This window comes from Vidua chalybeata, chromosome 20 (genome assembly GCF_026979565.1).
Source record: "Vidua chalybeata isolate OUT-0048 chromosome 20, bVidCha1 merged haplotype, whole genome shotgun sequence".
Lineage (NCBI taxonomy): Eukaryota > Metazoa > Chordata > Aves > Passeriformes > Viduidae > Vidua > Vidua chalybeata.
The window spans coordinates 9,004,204-9,016,560 of NC_071549.1; the positions used below are offsets into that span (position 1 = coordinate 9,004,204).

Genomic DNA, 12,357 nt, shown 5'->3' on the forward strand with positions numbered 1-12,357 from the left:
GTTCCAGCTGGGGATGAGGAGTGGCTTTTGTGATCAAGGGAAGGATGGAGAGCTCCAGTAGGGCATTTCCTTTTGGAAGAGCCAATAAATCTGGGGTTTGGAGTCCATCTACCTGTACCTGGTTTGGGGTTTTTTCACCTGTCTGAACAGTTTATCCTTCTCTCACTGGCACAGAGATTTGGATGAGTGTGTAGTGCTCATGTCAATACATTTAAATTATTGGAACAGATCACAGCTAAGGGCAATTTCAGAAGCCAGAATTGGTTAGTGTACAAAATACAGAGTTGAAACACTGAAGCACAATTTATATATTCTCTTATTTAATCAATGTTTGCTTGTTTCCCCGTTTAGAATATCTCCTTTTCAACAACATTAATAAACCAAATATTTTATGATTTCTTTCTTAGGTTGAATTAAAGAGGAAGTACAATGACCAGCACAAAAGTACAAGAGGCCTTTTATCGGGGAGTCAGTGGTATGAAATTCAAGCTTACAGAGCTCTCAACCAAGCCCTGGGAAGGTGAGATAAACATAACTAAAACTATATAAATTTGTATAACATTTTTTTTAGGGAGATCTTTAAAGATTTATTCCCCACTTTTAGCACAAAGGGGTAAGTAAGGCCAAACCTCTCATATTGCAAATTTTGTCTCTTGAGCTGCTCTGTGCTGACAACTCTCTGCTTTTCAGCCTGTTGTGCATTGTTATAATTCAGAGATTTTGCTTTACATTCAGAACCCACTTCAATTCAGTTGAAGTTTTATTGCTCATAGTCCAGATATACAGGAAACAAAAAGCACAAGCAGAGACAAATAGTTCTGGAGCTTTAAAGCAAATGAAGATCTTCAGGACTTTTGCACTAATTGTTCACACTCTCAGTGGGCTCAGAACAGTTGTTTGATATTTAGCCTACAAGTATTTTTGAAAGGGAGAAATAGCAGTGGGGTTTTTCAGACCTTTGCAAAAGGTCAATTCAATTATTGTGCTCACTGATCTCTTCCCAGATTTAGAAGAAGTGGTATAGCTTCCATTTCCTAGATGGAAAAATTCCCCCAAATGTTATTAACAAGGTAGAATTAATTCATCCTCCTTCAACAAAATTTATCAGATAAATACAGATTAGAGCTGTCATCCATATCTATTGTAGGTGCTGTGCATCTGTCATGGATACAGAGCCACAGAAACATCAGCTGGAAAACTCTCCTGGTTTGAATTAGTCCTAATGCAAATGTGATGACATAAATGAAAGCTTAGAGAGAAAATTAAGAGAAATTGTAACATTAGGAAATCTCACTTTGGATTCTTTTTGTTACAGGCCTGATTTCTTAAATTCCTCTTTGGAATCAAAGAGTATTAATTCAAATAGGTTAAGAAAGCTCTCAGTTGTGGAATACCAGTAGTGAAATAAATCAGCTTGAACTGAAATCAAGTTTTAGTGACAATTACTTATTGTTTAATTTATTATTTGGATGGTCTAAATTGGAGAAAATAGGCTTCCATTCTGACATAAAGGTACAAATTACTTATCAAACTATGAGCCAAAGCCCTTGCTAACCTGAGATGTGGGGAAGGATTTGGATAAAATCAGAATGTTCCACCAAGCTGGCAGGAAACTCTGTAATTTTTACACTGCCCAGTTAAGAGTGGAAAATGAATGATGTGGTTTGATTGGCTGTTGAATATTTGTGTGCTTTATTTTTAATTTAGCTGTTTTCAGGTACACTCAGCAGCTGAAGGAAAATGAAGCTTCCATGACATCTATAACGATTTTTGGTGCATCCAGTAGAAGAGCACTTCCTGTGTAATTTTGCATATTCCAACTGATTCAGAGCAATCCCTCTTTCCTAATTCCCACAGGTTTTTGCTGTGTGCCCTCTAATTACATAAATACTCTTTTTTTCCCCTCACTTTTAGGTGTATAAGGCACAGGAATGACTGGGGGGCTCTTATTTTAGTTGACGACCGCTTCAGGAAGAACCCCAATAAATACATAACTGGTAAGAGGTAAAAATCTTTTGGGGAAACTTCCTAATGTTGAAAAATACTGAAAATTATGAATTACAGAAACGTGGTTGTACAAGTACAGGTGAATAGGAAGGCTCAGAATGTGCCACAACCATAGAACAGAAATTGAACTGCTGAATATTCAATATACAACAAGGGTTTTCTGTTTGTAGTTTTATACTGGGTAGAAATAAATGCATGTGAAGTAAAATGAATCCTGATCACAACCTTAAAAAAAAAAATTAGAAAATAAACTGCTTAGGAAAGAGTTTTCACCTTTGTTCTGGCCCTTTTTGCTGGGCAGAGCTGAGCTCACCAGCCCATGCTGGGCTTAGTCAGCAGGTGGAGCTCAGCTGCTGCAGTTGAGTCCAGCTCCTTCTCTGATGTACTAAAAATACATCGAAATTATTGAAGGAAACACTAGAAATTCATATAGGAGCAGAAATAATCCATATGTTCAACACTTGGTAAGATTTCTTTCTCTAAAAAGTAAAACTTCACAGAAGAGTGAAGTTCTCTGTTGTTGTGGGTTTGTTTGGGGTTTTTTTGTTTTGTTTTTTAAATTGATATTCAAGAATATTTAAATGGGTTCAATCACACTTTCTAAAATCGAGGCAGTCAGTTTTTACTTGACCCCTGTGTGTTCCAATATCATCTAAAAAGTTGTTATGCTCAGGACATCTGATATTTAATATTTTGATTATTTTGATAGGAGCAGATTATAATAAAACCTGTAGTTGCAGAACAGCTGTGATTCTTTCTGAGTTAGTGTTACTTAATCTGACACAAAGTTGTAAAAAGCTTCATTATATTCAAATTTTTATCAGACCCTGTTAATATGATAATAAGTAGCTGCGCTCTGTGTAAGTGACTTTTAAATAATTCATGATAACAAGCAGAATGAACAGCCAGGCATCAAAGAAATATAATGATGTTTATGCAAGGCAGCAGTTTGAACTTAAAGAGAAGATCAGTGAAAAAGGGAAAAGCTCTTAATAGAAAAAGAAGGATAATTTTAGTTTGCTTATCAGAATATTGCCATTGAATAAATCAAGTTCCCAGCCCTGGAAAGGAGGAATTGTTGTAGCTTCATGAGCAAATTCTTGAAACCTTTGAGACTGTACCTTCACAGAAATATTTGCACTCTTAGGGTATCGTTGTAACAGGCCCCTGGCTGGGTAATAATTAACACAGACTCCCTGTATTACAGAAGGCTGATCAATAATTTGTTATTAAGAAACCCATTGTTCTTTTATAGACTGTTAGATACACGTGGACCTCATTGGTCCTTTACTTAAAACACCATCACCATTGGCCAATGAAGAAACCCTCTTTGGTAAACAAATCTCCATAACACATTCCACATGTTTGTAGCATCCCATGAACTCTCCCACCTTGGTCAGTTCCCAAGTCCTTGGCCCTGGCAACAGCAGTAACTACTCACCATAGAGTTAGTCCTCCTGGGGAGAAAAACAGTCTCCCATTTGGGCTGCCACCCTCCTTTCCCTGGAGACCAAACCCCTCTGTCCAGCCTTAGCTCCATCCGCCATCCCTTCCCCTTCTTAAGTTGTCTCCTCCACGTGGTCGATCTTTTTTTACCTGGCCGGGTTCCCTTCAGCCACATGTGATAGCCTTTGCTGGAATAAAACCCTGCAAAAAGAACCTTTCTTGCCTCTATCGCTGCGGTGAGTGTTGAGTGAAGGTCTGTGTTGCCTAAAGGTTATCTCAACCTGCTTTTCCACAGGAGAGGCTTGTGGGGGACAGATTTTAGGCAGCAGCAGCCACTACTCCAACACCCTCATTTTTAATTGGCGCCCAATGTGGGGCCCGAGCCCACGACCCTGAGGTTAAGAGTCTCATGCTCTACCAACTGATTTACATGTTCATAACACCAGCTGCAGCAAGTGGAGATAAGAATTGTTTCTCATTCTTTTCTCTGATCTTCTCACAGCCTTCCCCAGCACGATGCCTGGGAAAGTTGTGTTTCTGTGGCCAGAGAGCTGCTGCCACATTGGGTGTGTTTAGTGCTGTGAAATGCCCGATACAGGTGCTGTTATTTTGGAGTAAGGTGTTTTTTCCCCCCAGGATTGTCCAAGTGGATCCGGCAGCAGATCCAGCACCACGGCAATTTCGGCAGCGCTCTGGAGTCCCTGCACGCCTTCGCCCTCCGCAACCAGAGAGGTGGGGAACCTTCCTCAGAGCACAGCTCTGAGCTCCCTGCACAGCCCAGGGACCTCTCACAAGGCTCTCAACAAGAGGCCACCACTCCTCTGTCCCCTGATGTTCCTGCTAAAAGTCAGGAGCAAAATTTGGACTCAGAAGTTCATCACACAGCATGGGATCAGCCAAGTGACAGCACGGCAACAGTGAAACAAAGTACGTTCATTTCCACTGGCAATTTCAAATGTGGGGTTACATCTTTTTTGGAGGAAACAAATGTTTTTTAAAATTGCAGAAGTGCTATAATGGAAAATGATAATTATTCACAAATGTGGAGGAGCTGTGCTCAACAGACTGAAATTAATTCTCGTTCCATCTGGTTGTCTTAAAAAAATAATCTTTGATAAGTTTATAGTACAATCAAAAATGCTTTCATTTTAATTTCTTTTTCCACTGAACACTATGAAGATAATTTAAAATATATTTGAAACACATCAAGATTAGCATTACTGCAAGTTGAGCCCTGGTTTAAGCTACATCTGTTGTTTAGGCATTGCTGTGAGACACTTTCCATGTGATCTCCTCTAGTTCCAGCTTCACAAGTGAAATCCATCCCTAAATTTTAGGAAAGGTTCTGATTTCATTTCAGTCAAGAAAGAGGTGAATAAGATAAGAGCACAATAATAAAGATTACAAATTTCAAATCCAGTCATATTCTACTTTATGTGCCTGTTAATCTATTAATTTAATTAAGACAATTCATGTACCAAGATAGTTAAAACATCTGGGCCTTTGTTTGTATTATTGTTTTTAATGAATGTTGTAAAATCACTGTAAACCTTCTAAAACAGTGGTAATTCTGATGTGCTAAACATGCTGTAAATCAGATGCAATTCATTTATGTTTTGTGATTTGTCACAGGTGACCAGAAAGTTGATGTAGAGAGCCATTCTCACCATGTAAGACAGAGAAAGAAACATATGGACTGCACCCCCAAAATGGCAGCAATTAAAATAGAGACAGAAGAAATGAATGGTTGGACCAATGCTGATGTGGTGGAGAATTGCTGCTCTGAACCACTGACTTCAACTCCTGTAGCCAAGAACTGCAGGGCCACAGCAAGCAGCAGCCAGGAGCATGTGAATGGACCCAGTGACCTTATTGATCATTTCAATCAATGCCAATCATCATTGATTGCAGAGCATAAACCAAGTGGACCAGAATCATGTTTGGAAACAACTCATTTTTCAGTTAAAAGTGCTGAGGCCCCAGTTGCTGAAGGACATCCTGGTAAGCTCCAGCTTCCAGCTGAGCCCTGCAGGGAGTTCCCTTCAGCAGGGAGAGCTGAGCCTTCAGCATTAAATGAGGATGAGGATGAGGATGAAAGCATTTACTTCACCCCAGAACTCTATGATGATGCAGACCCAGAGGAGCAGAGAACTGAGCCCCCACTTGCAGCCTGTTGTACCACTGGGAATTGGGTGGAATGTGGGAACTCCACAGTCCCTGCTGATCCTTTTGCCACCAACACCTCAGAAACACAGAATGTGACTGAAAAAGCTGAGGCTGGCAGAAGTCCCCGTGGAATTATGGAAGATGTGAGGAGCAGGGACAGTGCAGTTGGTGCTGTAGGGGTGGCAGCTGCAGCAGGAGCAGAGCAGGGAGGATCTCAGGAGATGGACACCCCTAAAAGGAAAATCAGCCTTTCCAGATCCCGAAATAAAGGTGTGTCATCCTTTCTACTGGGCAATGGTGGCACCTGGTGACAGCTTCTGTGGGAGTTGTGGTGAGCAGCCCTCAAAACACCACAGGGCAGCTCCACCTTCCTTATCCCCATGGAACAAAAGCTTCCCTCAGGCTCCATTTCTCATTGTATTTTTGGGGTTTTTGGTATAGTTTTCTAGAGATAGAATGGAGATTCTTCATCCTGACTTCATGGCTGAAGGACATCATGTCTGGAAATTCTGACTAGAAACCCAAGTAGGATCTGACTTGGAATTATTGGTTTGTCCATTACAGGTTTAATTAATCCACCATTAAATACAGTCAAGTGATTGGGTTTTTCCTCAGAAAGCAAAACACCCATATAACCAAATTATGGTTTTCTGCATTTGTTAAATTGGGTTTTTTTTTAGTACAACATGTAGAACAGTATCTTTGCACATTAAGTCATAGACAGATTGGGCCTAAATACCAAAAGAGGTGTATTCTCCACTACTTTCCTTCCTTCCAATTTCTTACTTCAAAATGTCCAGTAGGAGCTGTGCACATTTTGATATTTGATGAAGATGAGAAACTTCTTCAGAGAAAAAATTGAGATTTAAGTTTTCCTTTTGTGAGACAATCTCATTTCTGTTGGTTGGATTCTGTGTTTATTCATGTCAAAGCCTGTTCTCATTTGTATGTCCTACAAGCACTTTTTACGTGTAACATATAAAATGTAAATTGTACACAAAGGTCTTTGAATCTTGCCCAGTCCATTTTTTAAAAAAGTATTTTAATGTTTTTTCATTTTCTGCATTGAAAAGAGCCAGGATTTTTCTGTAATAAAACATAGTGACTTTTCAAGAAAAGATTCTTCATTGCCATCCTACATTCATATGATGATGCAGGATTTTTGCAATCTAAAGATTGGTTCATAGGTATTGATACTTTTAGTTTGAGAGTAGAAATTAAATTATTAACTGGTCATTTTCCATGGAAGTTCATCTAAATAACATTTTGAGTCCATCCCTACAGAGCTGTGAACATGCTCATATCAATAGGATTTAAATTCTGACCTTTCTTTTTGAAATAAATTCATCTTTATGGAATTGGACACTATTTGCAAGAATGGGAAGAACACTAGAATTTCTTGAACTGGCAGCATTTGGCACAAGGCTTTTGGTTCAATTTTTGCAATATTGATGATCAAGTTTCCTTGGTTTAGGTGTCCTGGATTTCACTGATAGGTTTGGTTTAGTTAATAGGGCAGGAATTCCAGTATTGAAAAAATCTCTGACTCATCTAAAGAGAAATATTCCTAATTTCTATTGAAATAATGCTGGAGTTCCTGTTGGTTCCTGGCCTCTAGAGCTGTCCTTGGGCTTGATCCTCAGGAGTCCTGATCCTCAGTTTTCCTACAGCAAATCTTCTGCACCAAACCCCTTTGTGCATTTCTGTGTGTCTGAACAGATAACAGAAATCACTTAAGCTTTGTGACTTGTCTGCTCAGCCAGTGGCCCACAGCCTCTTATTTGTCTTTTAGGAGATTTGTCTGTCTTTAAATCCATAACATTCAAAAAAAAAAAAAAAGAAAAAAAAAAGAAAATCCATCTCCTTTTCCTTATCTGGAGCAGATTGTTCCTTTCTTGAGCTTGTGGTGCTTCTTCCTTTGATCAGAAATCCTTTAAGGCAGGGCCTGCTCTGTGTCAAATCACACCCATTTAAACTTTGTATCAGATTAACCATTAGTTCTAAAATAGGTATTGAAACATCAGCACTTGTTACTATGATTTCTGAAAAAAATTCTGTCCTCTAAAAACTCAAATCAACAGGTGGGTAAAACCCCCTTTGTGTTCTGCTGGGTTTGCAAGGTGAGGGGTGGCCTGTTTCTTTTGGTGTAAATTCATTCTGAATTTGTCTTTCCACTTAATAACTGTGCTATTTGATATGTTAGAGTTAATATATTTATGGTAGTTCTCAGAATTAAATGCTGCCCAGCCTGCAGATAGAAGGGAAGTGAAGTCAATATAGCAAATTTCCTAGAATTATTTATTTGGATTTATTACATCTATCACAGCCAAAATATTGAAAATGCTTTTCCTGCTATGATATAGTAGCTCAGTATAATCTCTGTTGCCTAAAATAATAACAAAATCATGAATTTATTCAAGGATTGAAAGTTCAGAGGAGATGCAGCAGAAGGAAAGCTGCCCTTAGGCAAAGTGGCTCCTCCCGAGAGAGAAAGGTACCACATCCATGGATTAAATACCTGTTCTGAGTGGCTGCTGAGTGCTGAGGTGCAAGGGAATTAAGAATCATTTATTATATCATTTTTCAAGTGAAATAATACAATGAATTAGTTTCTTCCTGATCTGCAGAGCTCTGATTTCCACACTCAATAGATACCTTTGTTTCTCGTGGGAAACACAAAGGCACCAACCATCCCAGGCTCCTTTGCAAAATTCCCAACAAATTGATAGCCTGCAGTGTTATAGGCAATAAAATCCCTCATCTTTTATATGACAGTGTTTCTATTTAAGTAAGGTTAAACATTTTAAGCATGGTGTATATTGAATTATTAACTAATATAAATGATAATCATCAACTCAGACTCCTTTGAGTATTTCAAGTGCTGTATTTCTCTGAAGCAGTTTGCATAGATTTATTTTATTTCTGTTTAAATGCTTCAATCTGCATAGTTAGTGTATGCAAACCAGTATTTACATGCATTTGTGCCTTGCCTTGTTAGAAGGAAGCACACAACCAGCCTTGCAGGAAAGGACTTCATTGTGTTGTCTGTGGAGCTGAAATCCTGCCCAAAGCACAGGGTAAGATCAGCTCTTTCATTGGGAGGCATGGGATTTCTCATCCACCCTTTTACTTCCCCAGTTTTGGATGCTGGAGGGATATTTTACAATAATTGGTTCATTTCTCCACTGGATTTGGTATCTGGATAAATGAGTTCTGAGACCTGCAGAAAGCCTTTGAGGGGAGAGAAGGCAGTTGTGACAAGAACAATTATTTAAAATAAGTTATTTTTTCTGGCAGTTTTCTTGATTCAGTGGTCCTGCCACACTGACCTGTCTTGAGCTTAAGTCTGATATTTGAGAGTTAACTGAAGGCAACTTCTCCTGCCATTATGGGAGGCTGGAAGGAATTATTTGGAGCATAGTGACCCATTCATTGGGGTTTGTTCCTTCTCTGGATTAGGTGTTAATTTGCTACCAGTTTATGTGAGAAGTTTGGTAATACCTTGGCACAGTAACTCAGTGAATCCAGTGCATGTTTGCATGGAACTATCAAAAGTCTGGCTGAAATAATTACACTGCTATTCTTCAATGTGTAACCTACCTTGTATTGATTTGGTTTTATTCTGTTGTGACACGTTGTACAAAGTGGGGATGAGCTGCTTTTGGGAATTCTTTGTGGTTTTGTGAGACACTTTAATTTGGGAATGTCTAAAGGCTGATAAAAGTAACAGCAATTTATTTTTTAAAAAATAAGCTTCATCCTCAGGCCACTGGGCCATTGTGGTAATGACCTAATTACAAGATGTTCTCATCAGTTACATGCAGGAACAATTAGAGATGCTTCATGCTTAAACAGCCTGGATCTGATGAAACCAAGGAAGAACAAATCTCTTCATCAAACCAACCCTGTGCCTGAGGGACAAGGGGAGATTTTCCATATTCTGCACCTATTAAAACCAGGCCAGTTAGAAAAGTCCACAGGCCCAGGACATGGAGGCACTCCTTACCTCCCTTAAAGAACCTTTAAGATTTGGGTAATCTCATCAGGAGCCTTTCATTCCCTCCCTGAATTTATCAGTATCATCACATCTCTGGTGCAGAACCTGTGAAATGGAAGCCAGGGCTCAGGAAAAGCATTCTGGGGTACAAAACGTCTGCACTTAGCAGCGTGGCTGTTGTCAGCAAGGAGTTTTATGTTGTTTAAACTGAATCTCAGATGCCAGTTGATTGAGGAAAGTTTAAAAATCTGAAAATTAAAAATAAATGCCTTTATTCAAAGTGGATTCAAGCTCGCTGGTCGATTTGGGAGTAATAACAAGGGGAAAATTATCTGTTGAAAAGTAAATTTTGGACACATTAAAAATTTTAAATAAGGCCTTCTTCCAAGGGCCATTTACAGCAATAGAAGTCTTTTCAGTGCCTGCAGTGGGTATTGGATCAGGGCCTAAATTCCCATCTTGTAAATGTGGAAAGTTTGCAGCATGGTTGAACAGTACTGTATTCAAAACCATGTGTGTATATAAGTCTTACACCCCACTTTTTAAATTATAGGAATTTTGAGAAAAGCTTGTTACACTAATAGTGAGCTGCAAATAATCTGGAAACTCTTCAGAAATGCCAATATAAGAAGCAAAGAATCCATTAATAATTGTGAGTGTAAACTAGAGGCCATTTCAGAAGATGATAATGTCATGTTGGTCATCTCAGATGCTGCAAGTCTTGGTCACCTTAAAGAAACTTTGGAGGTTTATCAGATGCCAGTGAAAGGTAAGTTCTTACTGATAAATTCCAGCTAACATTTGTCAAGCCCTTTTGCTTTAAATTCAATTAACTACCATTCACAACATTGCCACCCCTCCCTTGGACCTTTTGGGAAGCTCATGGTGAGATTTTCCTTCCTCAAAGCTCTGTGGGCTCTGCACATTTAACAAACACTGAAAAGGAGCTCCAGTGTCCCCTGCACTGCCAGATTTGTTGGGTTTTTTTCATAATATCCTGATGAAGAATAAAAGAAAAGCATAATGAGCAGAGAATCCTTTCCACTTCTTGCCAGTTAAAATCCATGAATTGACCACCTTTGGTTAAACAGGAGTGCTGTGTTTGACAGGAAATCATTGCTGCTGTCAGCAACCCTTTGGTGTTTCAGGTGACAGAGAGCAAAAAGAAAGTCTTTTATTTCAAATATGGGCAATTCTGTTGCCCAGTCAGTGGTGTTAGGCTGGCACAGATAATGAGATGTGATTTTGCCACAAGGACTGAGCATTCTTTACCATCTTTCTGACATTTTGAAATGTGTGAAATGCAGCCAATAAAATTACTTTTATCTCTTTTATCTCTCTTGATTCCTATATAAACCACTTTTTCTTTCTTTTTGAAAGACCTGAATGGCAGTTTATCTTTAAATGCTATTTGGAATGAGAAGGAATCTTCTCTGACAAGTTACTTGCAGTGCAGGAGCTGTGTCCTTCAGTCCATTTCTCCAAGTCCTTTGATAGGAGCTGAGGTTACTCATTTCAGTAATAAAGTGCAGTCATGGGTAAGTCAGATCAGTTTATTTCATATAATAAAATGATCATGGAGTGATTTGTACAGGAAATACTAAAATACTATTTTTGTAAAAGGTAGAATGACTATTTAGCTAGATAATTTTACATGATTTATCTGATTTCTACCACAGAGATTTGAAATGATAGTTAAGAACTGAGTTCAGGTCACTGAATATATTTGTCTGTACCTAATTTGTTGCAATGTCTGTAGTATTACATCTGAAAAGGGATGGGAAAATAGCAGCCATCCATGTCTTTGATGAAAGGAAAACCAGAACAAAACATATTTACACAAGTGCTGTAGACTTGAATTCTCAGACATGTAATTTTATGTTAGTTTTGGCACTAAAAAAGAAGAAGTTAATCAGCCCCTAAAGGATGAACATGGACACGGTTTAATGGAGTCAACAGGAAGAAATTTCTTTATAGGCATTGTATTTCAGTGTGAGCAAACTGAATTCTCAATAGGACCCTTTGAAATTTAGATGAGAAAATTCTGTATTTTTATCTTAAAAGTGGAGAGTGAGGCTCCATCCTGAGTGATCTGTGCAGGTGAGCCCAGGACACCTCTGCCTTCCCTGCATTTCCTTCATTTATTCCATGGATATAAATACAGTTGAGCTAAATGAGAGATTTTTGAGACTGAATCTTTGCCAAAAGCTGAACATGATCCTCATGTTTTGCCTGTGTGTGTCATTATCAGCTGTCCAAGCTGTTTGAAATGCAGAATATGGCAGTGTGGTGATGGGACAGGGTTTGTGAAGCATTATTTGCCATGAATTTTGGGATTTCAAACACCACCACGAAGATTTCATGGCATTTCCAGCATTCATTTTGTGTCAAACATAATGAAATGTTACACTGAGGGAATTTATACTGGCAGAATATGAAATAAAGTGATCCTCTGAGGTAGAATGAGTTGATTTTTTGTTTCAGCTTCTGAACTGTCTTTTTGTGGCTCTTCCCTCCCATCAGGTGTAAATATGGCATCAGCTGGGTTTAGCTTAAAAATGTAAAACAAACCAGTGTTTTCTTCTCAGCCCACCTGTAGATTCAACTTCTGGGCTTTTTGAGCTAAAAATACTCTGTTAACTCCAGCAGATTTTCTGAATGAGTCTGTTCCTCTCCCATTCTTTCTTGTTTTTTTTTTCTGTACCCACTAGGAAGAAAGCTCAGAACCTTGCAGGCCTGCA

At 38.8% G+C, this 12,357-nt stretch overlaps 1 protein-coding gene across 4 annotated transcripts in view; it reads left to right on the forward strand.

Annotated features, from left to right (window-relative positions):
* Positions 1 to 12,357, forward strand: part of BRIP1 (BRCA1 interacting helicase 1) — a 93,603-nt gene that overhangs the window by 40,016 nt on the left and 41,230 nt on the right. For 3 of the 4 annotated variants that reach the window (XM_053961422.1, XM_053961423.1, XM_053961424.1), the window contains exons 17-24: positions 408 to 520; positions 1,915 to 1,997; positions 4,090 to 4,380; positions 5,086 to 5,889; positions 8,040 to 8,113; positions 8,618 to 8,696; positions 10,170 to 10,385; positions 10,997 to 11,154. In XM_053961422.1, the coding sequence (XP_053817397.1) occupies positions 408 to 520; positions 1,915 to 1,997; positions 4,090 to 4,380; positions 5,086 to 5,889; positions 8,040 to 8,113; positions 8,618 to 8,696; positions 10,170 to 10,385; positions 10,997 to 11,154 (1,818 nt within the window). The remainder of the gene's footprint in view (positions 1 to 407; positions 521 to 1,914; positions 1,998 to 4,089; positions 4,381 to 5,085; positions 5,890 to 8,039; positions 8,114 to 8,617; positions 8,697 to 10,169; positions 10,386 to 10,996; positions 11,155 to 12,357) is intronic. The other variant, XM_053961426.1, reaches the window with a different exon arrangement.